The 27,120-nt window shown below is 31.6% G+C and overlaps 3 protein-coding genes across 3 annotated transcripts; 2 read left to right on the top strand and 1 right to left on the bottom strand.

Moving 5' to 3' along the window:
* Positions 1–13,223: 13,223 nt before the first annotated feature.
* LOC108477156 (uncharacterized) lies at positions 13,224–17,234 on the top strand. Its single transcript, XM_017779620.2, has 9 exons — positions 13,224–13,376; positions 13,744–13,866; positions 14,029–14,226; positions 14,434–14,509; positions 14,626–14,771; positions 15,645–15,758; positions 15,924–16,055; positions 16,834–16,947; positions 17,050–17,234. Exons 1-9 carry the CDS (start codon positions 13,323–13,325, stop codon positions 17,098–17,100), a joined length of 1,008 nt encoding a protein of 335 aa, XP_017635109.1. The 5' UTR covers positions 13,224–13,322; the 3' UTR covers positions 17,101–17,234.
* Positions 17,235–17,790: 556 nt separating this feature from the next.
* Positions 17,791–20,259, top strand: LOC108479565 (sphinganine C4-monooxygenase 1). Its single transcript, XM_017782245.2, has 2 exons — positions 17,791–18,436; positions 19,509–20,259. The coding sequence occupies exons 1-2, from the start codon at positions 18,215–18,217 to the stop codon at positions 20,061–20,063; spliced, it is 777 nt and encodes a 258-aa protein (XP_017637734.1). The 5' UTR covers positions 17,791–18,214; the 3' UTR covers positions 20,064–20,259.
* A 626-nt stretch (positions 20,260–20,885) lies between these two features.
* LOC108479567 (60S ribosomal protein L34-like) lies at positions 20,886–22,147 on the bottom strand. Its single transcript, XM_017782247.2, has 4 exons — positions 21,973–22,147; positions 21,756–21,835; positions 21,273–21,382; positions 20,886–21,179 (listed from the first exon to the last, which is right to left on the bottom strand). Exons 1-4 carry the CDS (start codon positions 22,049–22,051, stop codon positions 21,089–21,091), a joined length of 360 nt encoding a protein of 119 aa, XP_017637736.1. The 5' UTR covers positions 22,052–22,147; the 3' UTR covers positions 20,886–21,088.
* Positions 22,148–27,120: the final 4,973 nt, after the last annotated feature.

The raw sequence follows: 27,120 nt of genomic DNA, 5'->3' as shown, positions 1-27,120 counted from the left end.
CCTCCGAGCTCTTAACACTACAAAACAGGGAAAAAGGAAACTGGGTAAGCACTTTGTGCTTAGTAAGCTCATGTAACAAGAATTATACTTACCTAATATTTTCAATACAATACAATAAACATTCATATATCCATTCAATGCATTATTACCCTAACATTTACAAACTCAACATTTAAGTTAGTACAATAATTTCCATGTACCAATAATATATACCATGATTGATGTGTTCATCAATACCATGATTTCCATTTCCTTGTTATTTTTCCATATTTATCCCGTTGAATTTATCGAAATTTCGATGGATTTTTCAGAGGTACACTTTTAGTTTACAATTCCGGGTCTGTCAAATCATATTCATGTGCGCACATATCCATTTCAGAGAGTACACTCCCGCAAACCTCAACCTTGCAATGGATTACCGGTCGAGCTAAATCCGCAATATAAACTCATAGAGTATTGTCGGGATTACCAGTCCAGGCTAAATCCCCTGCAATGACAATTACTCTAATGAGCTTGGATCTGAATTACCAGTCCAAGCTAATTTCAGACCCTAATTCGGATTACTCGTCCAAGCTAAATCCATTTTACACATATTCTTCGGGAGGGCTATATCAAGATTGGATCACCCGTCCGGGCTAGATCCCTTTTACTGTCAATTTCTTTTCAGAGATCCATTGAATTTTCCTTTCATTCAACCGGGATTTCTTCCCATTTTATCAAATATATCAATGTTTCATTCATTTTCATACAATGAACATTCAAATCATATTCACATCAATAACATACAATCTCAAGCATTTAAGAATATAATTCAAGTTACACGAACTTACCTTGATACTTGTTTGTAAATAAAAAAAATCTACTAATCCCGAACTTTTTCCTTTCCTCGATCTAGCTTCGTATTTGAATTTTCTGGATCTAAATAAATAAATTTAATTATTAATTTAATACATTTCATGTTCATATGCAACATTCTCTATAATTCAACTATTATTTATAGTTCATTCAAAGCTGTCTACTTGAGTCATAGTCATTAAATTATTTTTATCTTGAGATACAGAACTCCAAATTAGGATATGATAATTTTTCCTGAAACTAGACTCACATATCTTCTTACCATAAAATTTTCAGAATTTTTGGTTTAGCCAATCAGTACAGTTTATTCTTTAAAGTCACCCCTGTTCTGCTGTTGACAATTCTGACCCTTCTTCACTAAAAATTATTTATCTCTTCATACAGAATTCAAATGATATTATCGTTTGTTTCTCTTAAAAATAGACTCATTAAGGATTCTATAAATATAAATTTAAGCCCCTAATTGTTTTTATTCAATTTTTTATGATTTTTCAAAGTCAGAACAGGGGAACCCGAATTCATTCTGACCTTGTCTCACAAAATTCATTATATCTCAAAATTTACAAATCCATTGCTTACACTATTTATTCTATGAGAAACTAGACTCAATAAGATTTAATTCCATATTTTTTTCATCTTCTAATTCGATTCCTACAATTTTTGGTGATTTTTCAAAGTTAGTCTACTGCTGCTGTCCAAACTGTTTTAGTGCAAGCTGTTTATTACCATTTTCCCCTAAGCTTTTAATAAATGATAATTTCGTCCCTACTCAATTAGCCTCTCAATTGAGCTGATTTTTCTCAATTAAAATTTTATTCTATCACCTTAAACTAGTTTACAACCTTTAGGAATCAGAATTTCGGCAATAGACTTTAATTCCAAACATTTTCACAATTAGGTCCTAAAAATCAATTTCCATTGAAATTGCCTAATAAAATCATCTCATAAACAAATTAAAGCTTTAATTTCATTCTATTTCATCATAAAATTACAGCACTCAACCATGGTGACTTTCAATTTCATCCATGAAATCAAAAACTAATGAATTTAATAGTAGGACCTAGTTGTAAAAGTCTTAGAAACACAAAATTACAAGAAAAGGCAAGGATTAGCTCACTTGGTGCAAAATTATGAAATACCAGCTTATAGAACCCTCCTATGGCGTTTTTAGCTGCTGGAATTGAAGAGAAATGAAGAGAAATCTAGATATTTCCTATTTAGTCCTAGTTTTATTTAGTTAATTTTGCAATATTCCAATTTTACCCTTAATTTATCAATTTTTCTGCTGATTTCATACCCTTGCCGTCCAGCCCAAATAACTTTTGGGCCTAATTGCCTTTTAAATCCTTTCTCATTAGACTCTTAAGCTATTTAATCATTCTAGCAACTTTTACACCTATTACAATTTGGTCCTTTTCATTTAATTGACTACCCAAACATTAAAATTTCCTAACGAAATTTTAATACCACACTAATAACATTTCATAAATATTTACAAAATTATTTTCGACTCGGTTTTATAAGATAGAGGTCCCGATATCTTGTTTTTACCCAATTTCTTCAATAATTTCTTTTTCTAACAAACCATTAAATCGGTAAAATTTTTCTATCAATATTTTCATACGATTTTCCTATCATATCAATTTTCGTGCAAAAATATTGAAATAAATTTATCTTTAAATCAGATTTGTGGTTACAAAACCACTGTTCCGATAACCTTGAATTTAGGCCATTACATTAATCATACATTTATATGGTGCAATTTGAAAGCTCTGTGTCTAATGATGCAAAGTTAATGATTTGCAAAGAACTTTATCTATGGGTTTAAGCAAACTTCTCGTCAATAATATTACAAATTTTACCAAATAATTATCTCATTCGATTTAGAGATGAATTTTATTGATAATTGTATATACCATAAGTTTAGTGGGAATAAGGTTCTATATTTGGTTTTATATATTAATGACATACTGCTTGTCAATAATAAGTATAGCCTCAATCAATGCCTTAAGAATGATTTTGAGATTACAAAAATGCTTTATATTTTTTTACATTTTAGCAGTGGAAAGTTTAATGTATGTTTAGGTTTGTATACATTGGAATATTGTATACACTATTAGGATGTTAGGCATATATTTTAAGCAACCCTGGTTTGGACCATTAGATAGCATCCAAGAGGGTTATAAGGTATTTTCAGAGAACAAAAGATTACATGCTCACGTATCGGAGGTCTAATCAGTTAGAGATCATTAGGTATATAGACTCCAATCTTGGTGGAATATGGATACAAGATTTTGTCACTAAGGTGTAAATTTTGAAAACAAATTGCAGTCTTTTATTCCAATAGCAACAGGAGCATATCAAAGTAAAAACACATAGACTTTAAGTTCCTGATTGTTAAAGTAAAAGTTCAGAGTGATTAGGTGCTTATAAAGCATATTAGGACAAACTCCATGATTGGGGATCCGCTTACTAAGGAACTACACCTGAGGTTTTATAAGAGCACACTACTCATATGGGTATAATGTCATTTAAAGGATATTTGGTTTTAGTGGGAGTTTGTATTTTTAAATGCCTTTATGTCATAGACACATTTTCAGTTATTTTAATTTAAAAATATTAAGTTTATTTTTTGCAGAAACAAAATTTATTTGGTTTATTCACACTTTGATTTTGGTAAGGTTTGATTTCACCAAGGAGGACAAGTTGGAAATAGACATGTTTAGGTCGTATTGCATGTAATTTCCATGCTACACATCCACATTTGATCTATGTCATTTGGTTGCGTTAATATATGTGATCATGGATGGATTTAGTTATGATGTAACGAAAGTTGTCTTGGTTCTATGTGAACGTAATTAATGGACGAGATTGTTCGAAATACCTTTTGGATATGATAGTAAAATTTTGAGCTCATAAGGTTATATAATGACATACAATTATAGAGTAATTAGTATATATATGTGGTCCAATTAGGAGATTGTTGGAAAATATAGACATCACATATATAATAAGGGTAATTAAATGTTATTATTTACTATCATGATAGGTTAGCCCAAATTAGAAGTGATCTAATTTGATTAAAGTTTTATTGGGCTTTAATTATTAAATAAAGTATAGGTCAAATATGTATAGATACTCTAGTAATTGAGTTCTAATCAAATTCTAATTAGTGATGGGCTAATTAGGAATTAGAACTAATAGGCCAAGGTTATAAATATTAGGGTCATGGTCCCCAAATTACACAACAAGATATCTTTTTTCTAATATCCACATTAGCCGAGGAAAAAGAGCAAATATTCTTTGAATTTCTTGTGTGCTAATTTGGAAGATTAAATCCCCAAGATCCAGAAAAATTTCAAGGAATTCATGGATTCAGGTACGCTTCCGCATCTAGTTTTGTTCTTAATTTATTTTTGGTGATTTGAAATGATAGATCCCGGTTTATTAAGTTTTATTTTTAGATTTATTTTACAATTCTAACAGTCACATCAAAGGGTGATTCGCCTTTATTCCACTCCACCGTCACAGTTGCTCCCCCCTGAAAGTCTCATTGCATCGAATCAGTCTTGGAGGTAGAAGACACAACCTTTGGTGGAGATGAGAAAATTTAATAAGCTTATTATACCGAGAAACCCCTCAGTTTTTCCCTATGATTATGCCCTCAAACTTATGTATGGTATTTATAAGGCATATCTTCGGGTATCCAAAGAGCATGAACTCGTGAACACATAACGATCGTCAACTGGTGCCCCAGTTATACTCCAACTCGTAACCCCATAACAGTCGTCAACTGGGACCTTTACTTAAACTAAATCACCGTCACCTCGAAACTCGACTTCCATAAGATGAGTTTCTAAGGTAATGGTCCTGTAATAGCCTGATTTAGACCCCAGTCGAAATGGTAGTTTCGGGACCACGAATTCGAGTAAAAAATATTTAAATATTATTTTCTGTGTTTATAATGTGTGAATTTATATCTGTAAAATTTTCGTGATTTAATTTTATCGTTTGAGTGCCCGATTAAATAAAAAGGGCTTAATCGCGTTAAATGAAAATTTGATGGTTAAGTTTAAAAGGGGCCAAATTGATGATGTCTTTATTGCATGATGTATTTATGTTGCAATTTGACCATATTTATATGTAATGGACGGTAGTGACCATATGTTATAAAGGTTTTATGTAACACCCCAAACCCGGCCCAGACATTATGACCGGATCCGACATGTGTTCAAAACATTTTATATTATTGGTCCAGAAAAACTTACTTAGTGTTTTAAAAGATAATTTCATTATAGTTTAAAGTGAATGGAAGCTGTGCACCAGGTAGGAAACCGGAAAAGAGGTGGTGAGTCCATCGGATCGCTAAGTACCAAGCTCCTTCGGATCCAATCCTAGACATGCATACCGCCATTGCCACACCTTAACGTTATGGATATTTCTAGGAAACCGATTTGATTAAGTCATTTTAGGAAAAGTGATTAATTTTGGAAAATACTTTCATTATGGAAGCTTTATTTGTTGTCGTGTTATTTTGAAATCAATTATTGTTTTTGAAAACGCTACCTAAAGCTATCCAATTTCAACAGTTAAAATAAGTAATACCTATCTTAGTAATACATATTAAAACCATCAAAAATAATTAAGCGGCCTTATTACATTTAAAAACCCAAAACTTCAAAAGTAAATAAAAGGATGTCCAGTTCACCAGAAGAAAATCAAACTTTCGAGCAGTGGCCACTCCGAATTCCCTCATGACTCCAAGCCCACTATGGTTGGGGATTTCCTGCGTGGATGAAAATAAAAGGGGTGAGTTTGGGAAAACTCAGTGTGTAAGGAAAACTCATTCAAAGCCCAAGTCAGCTCAAGCCTATTGGGCCTAAGCCCATTTAGGTAACAGTGGTACTGGGCCAGAGCCCTTTTCAGATTACAATAAACTGGGCCTTAGCCCCTTATTCAGATAACAAGATGGTCGGCCCATTTCAAAATACATGCAACATCAGTAAACATATGCAAGCCCATTTGGGAGACTACTCAACCCACCAACCACTACACTCCACCCGCACCACCATACACTCCATGTGGGAATAGCTCAACTCACCCAAATTTAACACTCCATTGATTGCGCTTGCTGCTTTCGATTATCAAAGAATTGAGGCAAAGCCTCCAAGACGTGGACAAGCCACTTTCAAGACTTCCTCCGTCAATATCCCAGTCCCATGCATCGATAATAACAACATGGCATGCAAGTGAATAACAACAATCAAACATGCATTTAGGTCAATTTAACCCTAGGGTATTTGGTAATTTCTCTTTTAGGGGTAAAGCGTAAATTTTTCACTTTTAAAGGTATTTCAGTAATTTATCTATTTTAGGGTTTTCATGCATATTCCTACCTTTCACGTACTAACAGAATCACTACCGAGGGTTCTTACCGAATTGGGCCCATTGGCCCATCATTCCAATTTTGGCCCATTAAGCCCAAAAATATCGAGGGCACAAAAATCATGCACTTTGCAGTCCAAACATTGCAGCTTACCAAAAACATTAATCGATTTACCTCACGAGCATTCAGACTTTTCGCAAATCTACAAAATACCGCTTTCGGTATTTCGGCTTTTCGACTTTTGCCGATCCAGACTAAGAAAGAGGGTGTTAGTTACACACCTGTTTGGGACGATATGCTGACGAGATCCACACACGAACCACCTACAATTGGATTACTAACACGTTAATCTAACTATTCAAATACAAACTACGTATTAACCCCTTACAATATTCGACCAACCACACCTACAGATCATAGTAAGCTTATAAGAAATCAATAAGCAACTCATTAACAAATTTTTGTCAATGTTTACCACATAATCATAATTTCACTGCAAGTTGTCTTCCTGAGCAACAGTCACTAAATCATTTATAACTGGAGCTACAAAACTCCAAATCAAGTTTCGTTAATTTTCCCTGAAAATAGACTCATATATCTTCTATCCATAAAATTTTTAGAATTTTTGGTTTAGCCAATCAATACCAGTTTTTTCTCAAAGTTTCCAATGTTTCACTGTTTGACTAATCTGACCACTGTTCATTACGAATCAAATTTCTCATTGTAAAGAATTCAAAATATGTTCTTGTTTATTTCATTAGAAACTAGACTCAATAATCTTTAATTACATAATTTATTCAGCTTCTAATTCATCTCCCATAATTTATGGTGATTTTACAAAGTCACGTTACTGCTGCTGTCCCAAGCAGATTTATTACCAAATCACTCTTTCACACATACCTTGCATGCATGTTATTTAAACATGTATAACACCAATCAATCATCACATATCTATGATTTTACTTAAGTATAATCTCCATTTCATCATTTTAAAGCACAACTTGTTTGCCGATTTTTCCCTTTAGCATCTAAGGCACATGCATGCTCATTTGTTTGGCTCAACTTCACCCATCTTCCATTTTTCATCAAAAGAACATAAAACAACAACCATTTCCTTCATTTTAATTCACGACTAAATGCTCACAACACAACTAAAAACCAAAATATGCTTCAAGAGTTAAGGTAGAATCAAGAAGAACTCATGAACCTCAAAATAGAAGCAAGGTACCAAAACTTACCTTCAATTTTCTTCCCCAAGTGACCGAACATTCAAGAGCTTTCTCCTCTCCTTTCTCTTCTCTAACTTTAGGCTCTGATGAACAAAGACGGACAAAACTTTGTTCTTTTCACCCCTTTTTTTTTTAATAAAATTTCATATTTCATCCATTTAATTCTTTAATACAAAAGATATGAAATGCCCATCATGGAACATTTACTAACCCATTATTATGGAACATTTACCTAACCCATTATCATGGAATATTTACCTAATCCATTATCATGGAACATTTACCTAACCCATTATCAATTTGTACCATGAATTATGGATATCAAGTGCTCATATTGTCTACAACAACATGATGGCTGGCCACTTCATGTAAAATGGGAGGTTTGTCATGCAAATCCTCCTATTTTGCATTCCTATTTATTTGGCCACTTCAATTTAGCCTATAGCATTTTCAAATATTTTCATATAGGTTCTATTTCATAATTTCACCCCCTTTTTCTTATGAAACAAAAATTAACTAAAATTGCCGGGTTCTATCTTAAGCTTGGGCCTTCTAGAGGCCCACTAACATAATTAAACCTATGCCAACATTCACAGATTTCCTGAAAATTGGGGCGTTACATTTTATATTTATGTTTAAAGGTTAATATGGTAATTTATGAAATAACATATGTTATAATAAAACATAAAAAAATTAAAATAAGCTTTCATAATACTTTGTTCTTTCCAAAATTAAAAAGAAAGAAAAGAAACAAAAGTTTGGGGTATTTAGCCATTAGTAAGTTTGATTCAAGGTGAGTTTTAACTCGGTTTTTGATAATTTTTACGTTTTTGAGATTGTTGCTATGTTATCTATCAAGCCCATGTCTCAATTTTTGAATTTGATGATGATTTTGTATTTTTTCATTGTTGAAACCTTGTGATATTTGTTGTTTGATGATGGAAATTAAAAGATATGTGATAGATTAACATGTTTTGTATTTGAATTTTTGATGATTTTGAGTAATTAGGGCTAATTTGTAAAAATAATAAATTGAGGACTAAAATGTGAAAAGAATGAAATGTTTGGACTTGTATGAGGAAGATGAATATTCAGCCTAAGCATGATATATTGAAATTTTTCATATTTTGTGTTTTGTACAATAGGGACTAAATTGTAAAAAGTGTAAATGTTAGGGGTAAAATGGTAATTTGCCCATTTATATGTTTTTGGACTAAAATGAGTGAAAATATGCTTGAATGAGTTTAATTTGAATATGTTTAGATCAAGAACCAAAGAAATCAAATTTGGATCGGGGGAAAATTAAAGTTGTCGATTAGCAGTTCCGTTCCGATTTTCATTATCCGATGTAAGTTTATAAGCAAATAGATATTGTTAATTTTAAAAAAATATGAATTTTATATGCTGAAATGAACTATGTGGAAATATATATGTGTTAGCCGAATGTAAGTAAGCTTGGGAGCTATGTTTACGAATTCGTTTCGACTGAGTTACGACGTCTGAAAGCCCCGTACAAACCTTAGGAATAGTGAGGATACATATGTCATGACATAGGATTTCCGATATGTGTTTTCGTGTAAAACCACGTCTGGGACGTTGGTATCGATATATGTGGTTACGTGTAAGACCATGTCTGGGACATCGTCATCATATTTGATTCGTGTAAGACCCTGTCTGGGATAGTGACATCGATATGAGATAGCATGTAAGACTACGTCCATGTAAGACTACGTCTGGGACGTTGGCATTGTATGATATATGTGATTATCTGAGTATCCTATTCAATTCCGAATGGTTCAACGGGAAGTGATAAGTTGTGATCGAAGGTGTAAAATGAGCTAAAACAATCATGTATGAGTTAGTTGATTACCCATTTGAAAATAAGGTAAGTTGGCTATTTGATATGTGATACAAATTATACAAGTTACTAATGTGAACATATGTGCATTTGTGTTATATTCGGCCATATGCTATGTATATGCAAGTGATGTTATATTTTGATTCACAAGTATATGTATATAAGTGTAAATATATTTGATTATGAAATTATATTTTGGCTTTGAAATTGAAAGATACTTGTTAATATACATATATATATATATATATATATGTGTGTGTGTGTGTGTGTGTGTGTGTGTGTGTGTTAATTATGCCATTGAATTTTTTATTTGCTTATGACTTACTAAGCTATGATAGCTTATTGTGTGTGTTTATGTTTGACTCTGTTTTATAGATTTTGGAGATTAGTTACGAGCTCGAGGATCATCAGCAAAGTCCATACACTATCAACTATTTTTGGTATTTTATAAGTTTAAACTTGAACCTATGGCATGTATAAGCTAGGTTGTATTTGGTTAAGTTTGAAGTATGTATATATTAAGCCATGCGAAAATGGCTAATATGTTATGTGAGTATATGAAACTTTAGTCAATATATATGTGTTATATGCTTTGAAAATGGTTGGTGATTTTGGATGTGGTTTGAATGAATCGGCCATGGTATATACATAGGTATGAATTATGCTTGTTATGTTACTCTTGGTTAAAATGGTTCGGTTATGATTTGTATTGATAGTAATAGTTTAATTTGGTTGACAAGTATATTCGGTTAAATGTTGAATTTAGGTAATGAATATGTTTGATTGATGATTTGGCACTTGAACTTATATATCTAAGTATATGATGTATCGGTTTGATATATATTATTTCATGGCATATATGAAGGTGGTGTTTGGATATACGAATTTGGTTTAAGTGAAGTAAACATGGTTGATCGATTTGTTTTGGTTGAGGTTTATTATTGACCCATATTTTAATGTATAATTTGTATACATATTGGTTTAGAATTGGCAATTGATGAGCTTTTATATTCAGTTGATGATAGGTAAATAAAAATATATGCCTATGTCATGATTTCTGGTGATTCTCCATGAAGGGTTGAATTGCTTATATAATGTTTGATGCGTAATGTGTTATGAAGATAAGTAGTTGTATGTTCTGCTTTAGTATTTGACTATTTAGAATAGTTTAGAATGGCAAAGAATATATATAATTTAAATGTTATATGAAAGATAAACTGAATGATCGAATATAAAATAAATATTTTGGTTGTGTATATGCATTTTAGGCATGATAATTAGCATGTGTATTGAGCGCACTCTAAGTCATTATTTGTGCTCTATATAGATGATTTGGGTATAATTTTTAGTATGTGAATTAGGCTTGATATGTTTAAGTATAAATGTTTCGAAAATGGTCCAAATTTGATTTGGTTAAATGTGCATAAGGTTTCTATTGTTTAATGAAATATATATGATCATTTGGTGAAGTTGTTAATGCTGTATATGCTAATGGACAAAATGCCATGTGAATTGTTTTATTTGATTTAATATGTGCATGTAAAGAAATATGAAATAAAATGTTTGATTTTTATTAGGTATTTGAATACCATTAAAGTGTTAAATGTATGATTTGTATATGTATTATGATTAATAAAATCATGCTTAATATTTAATTAGATATATGCTTTATATATATGAACATGACTTGTGTTAATGTGTGAATGGTCGGAACTGTGCTTTTGTTCAGTAATACCTCGTGATCCTAATCCGGCGACGGATACGGGTTAGGAGTGTTATAGGTCCCATCCTAACTTCCATGGAATTATTTTCCCATTATTGAAAGAGAGCACAATTTTTCAAAAATCAAAACAAAAACACAATGATTCACCAAAAAAGAGCTTGTTTGAATGTAAGTTTTGGCTTTAATAATTCTGGGTTTGAATTTGTCTTAATGAAAATTTGACTTTGATTTCTTAAGGAAAAATGATAACAAAAATAAAATTGATAGCAGATTTTAAAAAATGGTTTTAATACTTTTTAAAAATATTTTAACTATAATTTTTAAGATTTTTTTAATTTTTATAGAATTATGGTTAATTTTTTTAAAGTATCAAACTAAAATTTTACCAATAGTTTAAGGGCTAAATTAGAAATTAACTATTTAAATTAACGTGCCATGTCATCCTTTTAAGGTAGTTAACGAACAAATGACCAAAATGTAACAATTGAATAACATTAGTGACTATTATATAACTTTTGAAAGTTTGTGACCGAAATGTAATTTTAAACAGAGCTTAGGGACAATTGGTGTAGTTTACCTTAAATTCTTTTTAAGTTTTATCCCAGTTCTTTTGCAAGTGACTTGAAAGAGTGTAATCTTTTTCCTATTTTAGTATCTTATATAGGTTAGCCAATGGGTTATAAAGGGCTTTTTTTTAATATATTTTTAATTTTTATAGTTAGGGCTAAATTGATAGATTTTGTAAATATTGAGGGTCAAATTTATTGAATATTTTAAAATGACAAATTTTGTAAACATTAAGGGTTAAATTTGTTGAGTTTTTAACATATTTTTTAATATTTTAATAATTTATATTTATTTTAATATTTTTAAAAATTTAAAATTATTAAGAAAAAAATTAAAAAATAAAATGATATTTTAGTTATAGTTTAGGGATCAAATTAATAATTAACTATTTAAATTAATGTTCCATATCATCATTGAATAAAAAATTAACTAAAAATTAATTAATTTATTTTTTAGTAGAAGGGTAAAAATATACAATAAATAGTGAAAAAACAAGTAAATTATAGATACAAATCCTCGCCCTTACACCGGGTAGGTGCCATCAATTTAATTACTTAAGGATGGAGTGGAGTTTGTCTTGACATTATTTTCTAAACCAACACTCATTTGTTGTTGATGTTGGTATCTTTTTTCTTCTACTTTCAATGAAACCAGCAAAAAAGAAAAACTAGAAAAACAAGGTTAAAAGCTTGAAGAATAAAAAAGGATTAATGGTGAAATATACATCAGAGTTTGTCAAGTGCCCCCATATCTGGCTTAAAACAAAAAGGTTTACCACTTGCAATGTTCATCGATATGTTAAAAGGATTTCAAGATGAAGCCTTTATTTTTTTTTTCATTTTATTAACTCTAATCGTTTGATGATTGTAGGACAAGGATCATTTTGCATTGAATTCATAGATGATCTTTTTGTGCAAAGGTTTACTACATCAAATTGTTTGAAATTGTACCATTGTTTTGCATTGAATTCATAAATGATTTTTTTGTGCAAAAGTAAAAAGAAATATCTTTGATGAGACCAAATCAGGTTAAGTTATTGTTGAATGAATGTGTTTACTGAACATGGTGATTATAACTATTTCAGAGCTGATATTGTATGTAATCAATGCAATATTTGAGAACAAACAGGAAGCTGAAAGTGTGATGATTCTGTAACATGTAAATCATCAAGTAGGATTAACGGATTAATTGTTGTCACTTTTGATCGCTAAGATCAAAAGAATCTGATTAAAATAAAAACAATTTTCTTTGAGTGAATTAAAAAAGAAAAGAAAAGAGAAACTGTTAATTGTTTGGGTGAGTGGAGGCTTGCTCATGTTTCGCCAATGTAGTTGCTTCCAAGATTCTCATAATGTCAATCTAAACAAAGGGGAAAGACAATTTTCATGAAAAAAAAAAAAACAGCTTTATAAAATGAGGAAGGGGTAGAGGATTTTTTCATGTCAATAAATATAAATAAAAGAACATGTCAAAAAATATTAACAGCTAGACTAAATTTTAACAAACCAAAAAGTCAAGGACCATTTTGATCAAATAAAAGTAGAAGACTAAAATTATACAAAACGTGAAATGCAGGGATGAACTGTAAAATTTAACCTAAGATATTAAAATCTGGAACGAAGTCGTTTTGAATCATATTTGGAGGACACTTATTTACGAATTGTTCGCTGCTTCGCCGTCGCGAGCATCAACAGAAGAACGATAATGGCGACTGAACTGGAAGAGCTAATAGGCTTCCTCTCTGCCCCCTCTTCTCCTGTAAGTTTCCTGTATTCATTGTGATCATCTATTTTGCTTCTTATAATTCGCCACAAATTGATGTAAAATTCTCGAAACTGGTTTTTATCTTTTTAAAAATTGTTTTAACAAGTTTTCAACTTCTACTCTATATTTAGCTACTTATCAGCACTCGAACTAAGCTAAACAATTTATTTTTGGGTCATTTCATCTTCATACAAGAAAACCCCATTTAATTCCCAGCTTTAGTTCTTCCTTTTACAACTTGTAGAATTCAAGTCGTTGAACCTTAAATATACTTGTATAGAAGTTTCTCTATTCAGGGTTGTTGCTGTTTCAAGCTCAGTTGAATTACTTGAATTGGTATTTGTTGATGTTATATGTGTAGGTGAAGAAGGCTGCTGTTGATATTGTGCGTGATTTAACAGGCTCTGAGGACGGCTTGCACTCTCTTTCAAACTATGCCAACACTGTGCTTCCATCGTTATCTAGGCTTTTGAGTGATGATAAGGTGTTTATGTTTTTACAGAGAAACTTTCTTTTGCTAATCCTTAGTGCTTTTCATTAACTGATTTTAGTGAAAATGTTTGAATCAATTAACACAAGCACCTATCTTTCGATTTCAAGCACATTTCATTTTATGGGGTGGTTCTCTCATAGATAAATGTTGCAGGAAGTTTCAGAACCAGCTGCTGAAGCTCTTGTAAATCTGTCCCAAAATGCAGGACTGGCTGCTAAGATGGTTGAAATGGGGTTGATTAAAATAGCCATGGATATGTTGTATAAGCCAGGCTCTAGTATTACTCGATTGCTGGTTATGCTCCTGGTTAATCTAACACAGTTGGATGATGGTATTTCTTCCTTGCTTCAGGTGCTTTATTTTTATTACCTATGACTATTACTACTATTTTATGAAATCCATACAAATATTGGGAAAAAGGTCATTTTTTCATTTTAACTATTGCAAGATTTATATTGAATGTTGTATGTCTATATCTAGCTTCTTATTATGGCTCTTTTTCTGCCTTATCTTTGGGAAACTTCATTTACTTATCACATGAACTTTTGTGCTTTTTAGATTGGAGATGATAAGATGCAAGGACTTTATGTAATGAAGCTTGTAAGATCATTCTGTAGATCCAGTGAAACCAGTGGTGTGTTTTACATCTTTTTTTTTTTTTACTTCAATTCATTTATAGCCTTGTACACTTGTATTGTCTGTTTATCCTTCAAATGTTAGCCTCACATTCTTCTGTTACACCTTTACAAGATGACCCTTTTGATCATGTTGGTTCCATACTTGTAAACATCTCAAAGAAAGAGGAGGGGCGGAAAATGTTATTGGATCCCAAGCGTGGCTTGTTAAAGCAGATTATTAGACAGTTTGATTCTTCTAGTCTATTGAGAAAAAAAGGGGTATGTAAAATTGATTAATGAAGCAGTAAGTTTCTTCAGTATTACTCATTTTATGGAATATTAATCTTCTTTTAGTTTTCTTCTTCTTGTCCTTTATGGCAATTACGCTTGACCCAGAAATCTTGGAAACTCTTTCTAACCTTGTGGAAAGTCTTTGAAGTTGCATTGAAATATTTATAGCCTTTTCTAGGATCCAGTGATTCGATCATTTTGCTTCATTGCATTATTGCTATAAACATGTAAGGTCCTTTAGAGAATTTGCTGCTGTTGCCAAGTTAGGACTGTCTCAGAAAAAGCTGGTTCATTAACGGCCTATTACATGTTAATGAGACAACATCTGCTTGGTCACAGTTTTTCTTTTTGGCCAAAGTTTTCCCATGGTTATTTATCAGCCCCAGAATGATTACTGCATTTTTTCTCGCAGATGTCTTTGATAAGAATAACCGTTTTAGGGGAGCTAACGGAAGGCTTTCCATAAGATAGCCTGTCTATAATATAACCCAAGATTAATTTGAGATTTGCATTAGAAGAGCTTAATGAGCTAGAAATTTGTTGTAAGAAGAAACTGAAAGAGCTGATACCTCATAGCTGACGGATCAATGTTCAATAGTAGACTTGTTCAGAGTTTGGTGGGTAGATAAATTGACTAGTTTGAGAGTTTGATTAAGCTTGTGAATAGCTTCTTTTCAACAATACTAATTTGAGAGTTTGATTAAGCTTGTGAATAGCTTCTTTTCAACAATGTATTGTAAATAAAAGCTTACTCTAATCAAACTTAGGGGCAAAGCTTATTCAAATAAGACCAATTTGTACTTGACTAGACCCATTAACTTAGCTTCTCCAGAGATCAGCGGGTTGTTTTCATGGTTACAGGTTTCTGGAACTATTAGGAACTGCTGCTTTGAAGCAGAGAATCAACTACAGAATTTGCTCTTGATATCAGAGTTTCTTTGGCCAGCTCTGCTTCTCCCAGTTGCTGGAAACAAGGTAACTTTGGTCAGCTCTGAAGAGAGATTTCTTAGTTTGATTTGAATGTCTTGTGGCAGCATTGCTTGATGTGTCACATTTGTTTCATCAGTTTCTTGTTTATATATCCAGCAAAAGCTCATGGCTTGAATTTTTTACCTCATTTGTCTCTTGGCCTCTGCCCAGATATATGGTGAACAAGACACATCAAAAATGCCACTTGAACTTGGAAGTGCACTCTCCATTGACCGTGAACCTGTTAAGGATCCTGAGATTCGTGTTCAAGCATTGGAGGCTATTTACCTGATTGCTTTACAGGTGAAAATTGGTGATATTTCTTTTGTTCCTATCTAAGTGTAGCACACTGTTAAACCCATTAAACATATTCTACTTCCTTTTAAGAAATGCACCCACAAAACTATTAGCTGAAATTTTGGAAGAGGACTGTGGAAAGTTCTTAGTTTTTCTTCTAAGATTTTCTGGGGATTGTTCTTCAGTTCCCATCTATGAAAGTTGTGACATGAGTTATTGTTTTTCATTGTATTTATAAACGACAAGGAATGGTATTAAAGTCCTCAGAAGATATTGACTCTTATGTTTCCCTTATATATATTAGCAATGCACTATTGCAGATGGTGCTATAAAACTAGGGAATGATCATCTCTACTACTTGGAAAAAGCACCGGAAATTTCCACCACTTAATCCGGGAGTGATCAGTACACTTTCAACTAAATCCAGTGTTAATATCTGTTCAAATCAATTTTTTCTTTCTAATTGGTTTTTATTTACCTTCATACTAAATTTAAGATCATTAAAATTTCAATCATGGATTTAGTTGAAAGTGCATCACTCACTTTTAGACTAAACTTGAGGATCATTTCTCATGGAACTAAACTAAGCTAGGAAATCAACTTAGATGCTTTCGAAATGCATGGACTTTTTCAGTTTATTAAAATTCAAAACTTCAGTCCGGGTTACCTTGGTTTCCTTAATGCATCTTCTACATTAGGATTTTTCACTTTATACGAATTTGTATTCATCTCTGTGAAAGGTATTGCTTGCATGCATCACAAGATTTTTTGTTCATCTCTCCAGGAAGCGGGTCGAAGGGCGTTGTGGTCTGTGAATGGACCGAGAATATTACAAGTGGGGTATGAAGATGAAGAAGATCCAAAAGTAATGGAAGCCTACGAGCAAATCGGTTCCTTGGTATGTTTTTAACTCATCCTCTAGTAATTGTTATGGTATATAAATAATATAATAGAAGCACTAATTATGATTCTGATATTGACTTGATTCAATCATTACCAGCTTGTTCATGGAAGTGAGAGTGAAGAACCATCAACAACTACATCAAAATAGCAATTAACTTGAATGTTTATTGGTTTCTCCATTATCTTTTTAAGGTACTACTCTCTAGGTTTTGGAAAGGCCCTTGGTTTTTTCTAGCCAAAACGATGTCGTATTCGATTACATAAAGAAGTTGGTTTCCAGTATGCATTTTATGTTTTGCATTATCTTGGAGTGTACCATTTCGCTTTTATTTATAAAATCTTGTGCTACCAAATCAGAAATCTTAATTAAAATAATATAAAAAACAATTATATAATTAAAAAAGAGTTAATTCTTTTTTCTTCCAAAACTCTGGTTACGTGTGTGGTTTTTTATTACATACAGGTATCAGATTAGATAAAAATAACATAGTGAAGCCTAAAAGTAATTGAATTAAAATTTATCGGTTTTTCAATAATTTTTATATAATATTTAAAATTTAATTAAAAATTAAATAAAAATTTCAGTATTTAAATAATTATGAATTAAACTGAAATCGAAAACTATGGCTCGATTTAATATTCGATTTTCTTATTCATTTCTACCAAACAAGACTTTGAAATATTAAAAATAAATTACTTGGATCCAAAATTTTTAAAAAAGGCCCATTCCTATAGAATTGGGTAGGGATTCTATTTTTCCAGATCAATAGCAAGAGACAAAATGGGGCCTAACCGCACGTATTAAATCAATTAGTTGGCCTCCGTCGATCACTAATTCGATATCCTAAATATTTCTCATGATGGAGCCGCATGTATCAAATTATAATTTCAGATGATATTTTCTTTATTCCAATGCACATGTCGGTTCTTTTTCTTTCCCCAATTCCGGTCGATTTAGAAGTTTCACTTTCATTCCAACCCTAAATAAGATGTTTGAATTTTCTTTCTTCACTTTTTTTTATTAGTAGTTGTTTCCTATACTCTTAGACTTTTCTTAATCATTGTTATTATTTTATTTATGAAAAACGCCGCTTTTGACCATTATTCTCGTTTAAGCCTATAAGGGACAGACGGCAGAGTACAGACCAGAAAATTCCCAAAGTCGTCTGTGCTTTTCTTTTTTCCTTATTTTTTACAAAGTTATTATTATTCCTCTTCAAAATTTGATGTGGTTTTATTTGAAGTTTGTTTAGCAAGAGGAGATGGGTTTTGCTATATCCGATGAGCTGTTGGGGACTGTTGTTCCGATTGTTGTTTACTGGATTTATTCAGGAATATATGTGTGTTTAGGGTCTTTTGAAAATTATAGATTGCATTCGAAAGCGGATGAGGATGAGAAGAATTTGGTCTCCAAACAAACTGTCGTTAAAGGCGTTCTTTTGCAACAATCTGTTCAGGCTGTTGTCGCCATCCTTTTGTTCACGGTAATTCCTTCCTAAAATTAAAATTATTTATCTTTCTTTGACGATTGATTTATTTTTCACTATATTTTCTAATTATAGCTGATTTTTTCTTCTTCTTATGGTTGCGATCTTGTTTTACTTTTTTGATTTTCGGATTATCTTATGGTTTTTGGTGCTGGGTTTCATTGAATTTTAGCTCCTTTTTAATTTCCTTTACTAGAGAAGCATTTCTGACAGTATTCATAGCTAGGGCCTTTCCTTTTCTTTTTTTTTTTTTAATCGTACTGCTATTCGTTCTTAGAATTAGACTGTCACTTGGTTTACTCAGAAAGTAACTTAGTCCATAAGATTTTGCTAAATTCTCTAGGCATGATTCCAAATTCCTACCCTTGATTACTTTGCAAGGATACAAGCAAGTGTTTGGAGTTAATTATTTGGATGCAATATATTTGTCCAGGCTGACTTACAGAGGTTGGATGGATACTCTAATCAGCCATGATTTCAACTTGATTTCTTTTGATCCACTCATTATTATAAATAGGACAGCAAGTACTTATTTATCTATACTCAACTGCACATGTCCTGTCTCCGTAGCCCATCTAGTAGCCTTGTTACATTGAATCTATGGTGTTTCGACTCATTTGTTTTCCCTTAGCTACACGTTTATAACACATTTTTGGACGTGTATGTAAGTCTGGTTCTCCAATTATATGGAAAAACTTAGAAAGATTGAGCACACGTTTTAGTTATATGCTTGCTCCAAGTCAATCATAGCATTGAATTGTCTTTGTAATTATGAACTTTCAGCTATAATCTTACCGTTTTAGTATGTACTTCTCTTTTGCATATCTACTGACTAATCCATCTTCAATTTATTCTTTAATAGTTATGAGGTAGGCAGAATAAATGTGGAAGTATGCTTTGTTATGGCTTGTGTTTGTGATTTCTAGCTTGTTGGTTAACTGTTATTATTTTCCTTTGTTATCTTTACTCCACTTTTGGTTTTTGTTAATTGAACCTAAGATTCCATTCCTTTTTCAGTTGTCAAATTGTCTGTACTGTATTTAATTTTACCAAACATTGCATTTTGCAGTTGTCAGGGAGCGATGCTGGGGCATCTGCACAACAGTCATCTTCCTTTATTACTCTAGTTAGACAATTTGTCACAGCAATGGTGGTTCTGGATACGTGGCAGTATTTTCTGCATAGATACATGCACGAGAACAAGTTCTTATATCGGCACGTGCACTCTCTGCATCATCGGCTTGTTGTTCCTTATGCATTTGGAGCTTTGTACAATCATCCAGTGGAGGGGCTTCTTGGTGACACAGTAGGCGGTGCCTTATCATTTCTCCTCTCTGGCATGTCTCCACGAACTTCTATCTTTTTCTTCTCTTTTGCCACCATCAAAACAGTCGATGACCATTGCGGATTGATGCTTCCTGGAAACCCCTTTCATATTTTCTTTAGAAACAATTCTGCATATCATGATATTCACCATCAGCTTTATGGGACCAAATACAATTTCTCGCAACCGTTCTTCGTCATGTGGGATAGAATTCTGGGAACGTACATGCCTTATTCACTCGAGAAGAGAGCAGAAGGGGGCTTCGAAGCACGGCCAACGAAAGAGTTCAAAGACGATTAATTAGTTATAATTAATTAGTTATACGGTGAGCATCCCTTTCCTTTTATTACGTAAAATGTACCACCAGTATTATTCCTTCTTTTTTACCCATCAGTGAACCACACTGCTTTTGTGATTTGTATATTCCTATATTCTTAGGATCTAAACTTCAAACTTCCTTTTTTTATATAGAGAAGTAATAATGATCTATTAGTCACGACTCACGCTCACTTAAGCCTATAAGCTTTTCAGGAACAGCTTCAGCCAGCTCTTCATCTCAATGGATAAGAGAGAAACTGGGAGTTCATATCCACACAAAGTTGTTTAAATGCTAGTAGTAGAACTTAGGGATTTTATTCTATAATTCATATACTTATTTTGAGAGGAGATATATTAACTTTTAATTCGAATTTAACCATTATTATCTTAATCTGTTGTTTTCATGCGAAATCTATATGATAACATGTAGGTGTTAAAGTCGAGAACATTTCAGAGATTAAAATCCAATGAACAATGCAAATAATAGTTTTTAAGGACTAACAAAAGCAAAGAAAACCATATGTATCAAATACTTTTTTCTAATAGAGTAGTTAAACTATCTTATTTAAAGATGTTTATTTATTCATTAAAGAATTGTTTAGTAAATCTAAATTTCCATATTACTTGACTCAGTAACATCAGACTCAGTCAGAGTCGTCCAGAAGCAAAATTTTAATTCAGAAACAATTGAGAACTGCTCAGCTCAGAACATCTAAAAAAACTCAATGCCAGCCAGCATGGACTTTTCTCAAATGGTGAAATAAATAATGTGGGGGCAATCGCATAACCAGGCAACATTGCACATTTCAGTGGAAATACCAAATTTGGAGAAGAGCAAACAAAGTGAGTGTTCCAAAAACAAAATTTTGACGTGAAAGTTGATTTGTCGACAAAATGAAAAAGTAGAACATGATTCATAACAAATTTAAAAACATAAATCCAAATCTTAAATCCCCTCAAACTACTATTCCAAGATTCAGTATCAATCCATTAGCAAATCCTAGCTCTCACTTGGATGATTGCTTTTCCTTTGTCTTCTGAATCTTCAGTACCTTCTTCACGATCTTTTGCTCTTCCACCAAGAAGGCCCTTATGATCCTGCAATAATCCCCAATCAACAAAACAAGTCTTGAACCGCTAAATACATGAATGCAACATGACATAGAAAGTCTCAAATGTTGATGAACAAACCTTTCTCGAACAGCACTTCCAGATAGAACTCCACCATAAGCACGGTTCACGGACCTACGGTTTCTAGGCAATCTAGACCTCTTATACTCAGCAGGCCTCAAATGAGGAATCTGCAAAATATTATAGGCTTATTTAAGTTCAACTGAGAAAACTATAATACTATAGTCAAACTGAAATACCCAGTTTTCTTTCTCCGTATTCCCACATTGTACTTCAATTGAAAAGCCATGAAACAATATAAATTTAAATAACGCTAATGATCAAAATGACCCTAAACGTGTATATAAGTTGAAATTACCATAACATTAAGTCTAAAACATCTCAAGATCAAAACTTCACAGAAACCTAAAAAGAATGAATCAAAATCTCCAATGAATCACATCTCAGCTCCCTAAAATCATAAACAATAAACCACTTCCTTATAAATAACTCAACAGTCATTCAATAAATTCCATCAAAATATTTAAGGGAAAAAAGGCATACTCCTTGAATTCTCTTGCCGGTAACAGGACATTTAGGTCCACTAGCTCTCTTCTTTGTCGTTTGATAAACCAGCTTCCCTCCTATAGCAGCAAAAGCAAAAAAGGAAACCACCGCCATGCCAATGCACCATCGATCATAAACAATCGTCCCATTGATTCAAATGAATAAAAATATATTTACGAATCTGGGTTTTGGAGAGAGAGATGGAAGAAGATACCTGGGGTTTTGACGACGCGGTGTTGGTTGGACTTGGTGGCGTAGCTGTGACGCGTGCGGTAAGTGAGCCGCTGAACCATTTTGGAGCCGCCTCTGGTGTTGGTTTAGGGTTTTGGATTGGAGGCGATTCAGTTGAGTCCCCAAGGTATATTTATCGCCAACCAAAATGGGTTTTAAACATCAACAGCTCGGCTATTGGGCTTCTTTTTCTTAGTTTTAAACAGCAATACTGCGGCTCTATTGGGCCTCTTTTCTAAGTTTTAATTTCAAGTGTAAACTACATCAATTGTCCCTAACCTTTTATTAAAATTATATTTCACTCACTCAACTTTTAAAAATTACATAATTGTCACTAAAGTTTTTGAAATGTTGCATTATTGGCACCCATCCATCTTCTGTTAAGAGACTGATGTGACACATTAATTTAAAGGGTTAATAACTAATTTAGCCCTTGACTATAACCAAATATCAATTTGATGCTTTTAATTTTTTTAATAATAATCCTAAAAATTTAAAGGTAAACTATCCAAATAGTCACCCAAGTTTTAATACTTTTTTGGTCACCAATTTTTTTTTTTGTTAATTTAGTTACTTCCACTAGATTAATTGTTATTTTTAGTCATTCCACCATTAAAATGCCTTGGTCCCTGAACGAAATACTAACGTGGTGGCCTTTTGATTGGTATAATAACAATTTTAGCCCTTAACACTTTACATATTTTGTCAGGTTGGTCCTAATTCTAGAAAAAAACCAATAAACTTAACCCTCAATGTTTGCATATTTTTTCAATTTAGTCTGAATTTAAAAATTATGATTTTAAGAACTTGAAAAATATATAAAATTTATTATAAAAGGATATAAAAATATAAAACATTTTTAAAAATATAAATTTACATAAAGTCTTAATTGCTATTTGGTCCTAATTCTAAAAATTCAATAAATTTAACCATTAATGTTTGCACATTTTGACAATTTAGTCCAAATTCTAAAATTTATAAATAAAATATTAAAAATATATAACATTCAAAAAATCAATCAAAACCCCAAATCAAAATAGGTTTTCTTAGTTATAATTTAAAATCATGAAGAACCCACAAAATGCTTACTTTTTATATATGCAACCGCACAACAGTGCAATTAAAAAAGTAAAAAAAAAAGTTCAAAAGAGAGAAACTTTACAAAACAAAATTCATCCTTTCATCTCCTTCCTCATTCATCTTCATGCTTCCTATTGTTCTCATACTTCCACTCAAACCTCACAATCTCAAATACCATACCTAATCCATACTCAACTTTACTAGATTGAAACTACATAATCACTTCATCATTGAGCACTCACCATTAAACCCACACCCAAAGTCGTTTTTTTTTTCTTTTTCTTTTATAGACACACCCAAACTGGGTTTCGCTTATTCTTTTAATGAGAAAAAATCGATCAACGAAGTACTGCTTTGCCTTAAGCATTTAAATCCCTCAAAGCCTTGCACTTTGCCGCAGAAATGGAGTCAGAGATGTTTCTATAAGTAAAGGCTTTTTTATTTGAATCCATTAACCAACTGTTGATCATGATGCTAGTTGGATTTGGTTGTGATTGATTCAAAAAATTAATTCAAAGGACTTGTTTAGTTCAGTGGGGTTTAAAGAAAAAAAGAAATTTTGATTCAAAAAATTCAAGAGAAATTGAAGGTTAAATTTTGTTGAATCTCTAAAATTTTTATTAAAATATAAGAAATATTGATTTGAATCCTCAACCAAATTCATATTTAAGTCTTTATGTAGTTATATATATTTTAATAATTTATATTTTTATGTCATTTTATAATAAAATTTATATACTTTCATGTTTTTAAAATTATAAATTTTTTGAATTTGGACTAAATTGACAAAATTTGAGCATTAAATTTATTGAACTTTTTAGAAATTAGGAACAAATTGACAGAATGTATAAAGTGTTAAGGGCTAAATTTGTTAAATTTGTTATCATACCAATCGAAAGACTGTCATGTCAACATTTGGTTTAGTGACCAAGGCATTTTAATGGTGGAGTGACTAAAAATGACAATTAATCGAACAGGGTGACTAAATTAAAAGAGAAAGAAAGAATGGTAACCAAAATAGGAATGTGTTAAAACTTGGGTCACAATGTAATAGTTTACCCTTTAAATTTCTAGAATTATTATTAAGAAAATTTTTAAAAGTATCAAATTGATATTTTAGTTATAGTTTAGGGGTTAAATTGATTATTAATCCTTTAAATTAGCATGTCGCATCACCCTCTTAACGAAAGTTAATATATAAGTGAAAAAAAGTAGCATTTTGATAACTTTAGTGACAATTATGTAACTTTTGAAAGTTGGATGTCTGAAATGTAATTTTAATCAAAGGTTAGGAACAATTTGTACTTTACCCTAATTTTAAATGAGTTAATTAATTATAAAAAAGGATTGATTAATTTTATTTAATTAATACTAATTAAATAAGTTACACAATATAATTACAATTTTGTTAAAATCATGATAATTTTATCGTATTATAATTTGTGTGCAAGCTTATTTAATTATTTAAATAAAATTAAATTACAATGATCGCATAATTTAATTTCACTTTTGGAGTTGATTATTTAATTTATTCATCCAGTTAAATACAAATCCAAAAAGTAAATTAATCCTAAGTCATCTTTTGTTTTACGGAGAAAATGTATTTATTGTGGATAGTAATATATGCAATCTATTTCTCATTCGTTGTTCCTATCCATTCATTTACCCTTTTTATTATGTGATTTATTTAAAGTTATATTAAACTAGCAAAGAAACCAATCAGACATAAATAATTGAAACATAAAATTTGTGTTTAAGTTCTAACTTTTCATCTATTAATTACAAAGTTATGTAACCATAGAGTTAATCCATTAAAAGTACCATGACTAATCTCCTCATTATATATCATTATAAAAGCTACTTATGTTAAGCTTTTATTCAGTGATATTATCACTTGTGTGTTATACTCTTGAGATATCCATAATCTTTTAGGTTAAATATGTTCACCTAAAACAATCCATATTTATCTTATGGTTACAACTGTATCTTCCATGAGGAAAAAAAATATTACTTATACTAATAATTACTAGTCATTTGTCCCAAAGAAATAACTCGTGGTCATATTTCATTTTTATAATTCACTCAATATAAATGAGAGGATACCATTTACTCTTTTAGGCAACTATTATTCCACTATTGTTAGTGAAGCCATATTAGTTCATGTACCAAATATCCCAACTTTTAACCTACTATCATGAGAATACATGTTTCCAATATATTAAAGTACATGAGTTATACACATATAACCATTCACTTGATCAAGATTTAAGTAAGTCACACCATGAACGTCACACGTGAATAAATTCACAAATAAGTCTAAGATAAATTCATCTTAGATATTATTCGATTTATTGCCCGTCTAAACAATCACATCTATATCACTATTTTTAGGAGTTAATCAAACTTTGATAGTCAAAATAAGCTATCTCTCCAAATGAACTTATAAATGACATAATAGCCCTAATATTAATCATTTGTTCAGTTGCTTTATTTACAAAACTATTAAGGATAAACATACAAAGAATATTAAATAATTATGAAGAAATTTTTATTTATTTAATCAATCCAAAAAATTACAAAGAAAGGCATAAATGTTGCTCTCTGCCACTCCTTAAGCCGCAAATGTTGAGGTTCACTCCGTCGAAGATGCCGAGGCACTTACAAGAGATGAATTTATAGAGGAGATTGCTCCTACTGGTGATAAGGATATAGATTCTGCTATTATTTCTCTTGTTGACAGTTTCATTGATGTGGTGGATGTAGAATTAATCTTAGGGTGTTCCATTTTGTACTACTTGCCCTTTGAAATAATATTGTAATGTTTCCTTAGTTTCTTTTTAAGTTATTGCTGTCAAATAACCTTTCCGCGAGCCCTTATATTTGTTAGCCCTTCACACATGCAATGTTTTATGGATGATCATGTGAATAAGTTAAGTCTCCAATGGGATCAAGGTATTTGAAAGGCGAGTTACTTTAGGAAGTATAATTCATAAGAAAATCGAATGTTTTAAAAATTTAAATGTTTGAAAAGGCACATTACTTTAAGAAATATGTGTCTCGAATCCTTTTTTTTCAAATCCACTTTTTATTTTAAAAAACGAAAATGGAGTCACCAATTTTTTTTAATTAGGTGTGATTTGATCACTTCAAGGCTTTGTCATTTTAATAAATTTAATAAAATGTTAGATTTATTAAAATCATTTTCAGTCTACAAAAATTCAAGAAATAGGTTTGGGAGTCGTGTTGTGCGGAAGAGTGTAAACGAGTAAAATTATTGTACTAAAAAATCACACTAAGTTCAATTTCTAGGAAAGAGAGGTGGATCACAAGGATCGCTTAAGTATTAGGTCTTTCCTAGCTAGAATATCACTCTTTCGTAATTTAATAGCACAATAAATCACTACAATCACACTCACAAAATATACAAAATAATACAATAAAAACACTAGAATTTTAACGAGGTTCAGTAAATTTTGCCTATGTCCTCAGGCACTACCAAATATATTTCACTCCAAAATACAAGTGAAGATTTACAAAGAGAGAGAAAAATGTCTTAAGTAGAGAATGGCAAATGTGGGTTAATGAAAAAATGAAAAATGGTTAAGCCTATTTATAGTGGAGGTTCAGGGATCAACTAGCAAAGTCACTATACAATTAGGGACCAAAATTTGCAATTATCTCATACCAAATCTCAATCCCACTCTTGGTGCCTTAAATCTCAGATTTCTAGTGCCAACATTTTGATACCCATATCTTTGTCTTTCCAAAGTATGGATGATTGCCAATAATCTCCACCTTGAAGATTTGATTAGGATAATCTTATCTTCACTCAATTCTTTCTGCCTTTGTCAACAATACTTGATAGTGCCTTTTTCAACTGTTAAACTTGCAGGATATTGATCAAGTTCAAATAATGTTCGAACATGGTTGTTGTTACCATCTTGGTCATCATATCTGCGGGATTATCTACAGTCTTAATCTTCTGAAGATGAATTTTCCCCTCATCAATAATTTCTAATACAAAATGGAATCGTACGTCGATATGCTTTGT

The sequence above is a fragment of the Gossypium arboreum genome, chromosome 12 (assembly GCF_025698485.1).
Source record: "Gossypium arboreum isolate Shixiya-1 chromosome 12, ASM2569848v2, whole genome shotgun sequence".
Taxonomy (NCBI): domain Eukaryota; kingdom Viridiplantae; phylum Streptophyta; class Magnoliopsida; order Malvales; family Malvaceae; genus Gossypium; species Gossypium arboreum.
The sequence above is the reverse complement of the archived record's forward strand: the minus strand, read 5'-3'. Positions and strand labels throughout refer to the sequence as shown.

What these genes read in the sequence shown, in the direction of transcription:
- LOC108477156 (XM_017779620.2), top strand. Translation starts at nt 13,323, where the DNA reads ATGGCGACTGAACTGGAAGAGCTAATAGGCTTCCTCTCTGCCCCCTCT. An exon ending in GTATTTCTTCCTTGCTTCAG is followed by an intron (nt 14,227 to 14,433) that starts GTGCTTTATTTT and finishes TGTGCTTTTTAG; the next exon opens with ATTGGAGATGATAAGATGCA. An exon ending in TTTACCTGATTGCTTTACAG is followed by an intron (nt 16,056 to 16,833) that starts GTGAAAATTGGT and finishes TCATCTCTCCAG; the next exon opens with GAAGCGGGTCGAAGGGCGTT.
- LOC108479567 (XM_017782247.2), bottom strand. Translation starts at nt 22,051, where the DNA reads ATGGTTCAGCGGCTCACTTACCGCACGCGTCACAGCTACGCCACCAAG. An exon ending in CCGGCAAGAGAATTCAAGGA is followed by an intron (nt 21,383 to 21,755) that starts GTATGCCTTTTT and finishes AATATTTTGCAG; the next exon opens with ATTCCTCATTTGAGGCCTGC. An exon ending in GGAAGTGCTGTTCGAGAAAG is followed by an intron (nt 21,180 to 21,272) that starts GTTTGTTCATCA and finishes GGATTATTGCAG; the next exon opens with GATCATAAGGGCCTTCTTGG.
- LOC108479565 (XM_017782245.2), top strand. Translation starts at nt 18,215, where the DNA reads ATGGGTTTTGCTATATCCGATGAGCTGTTGGGGACTGTTGTTCCGATT. An exon ending in TCGCCATCCTTTTGTTCACG is followed by an intron (nt 18,437 to 19,508) that starts GTAATTCCTTCC and finishes TGCATTTTGCAG; the next exon opens with TTGTCAGGGAGCGATGCTGG.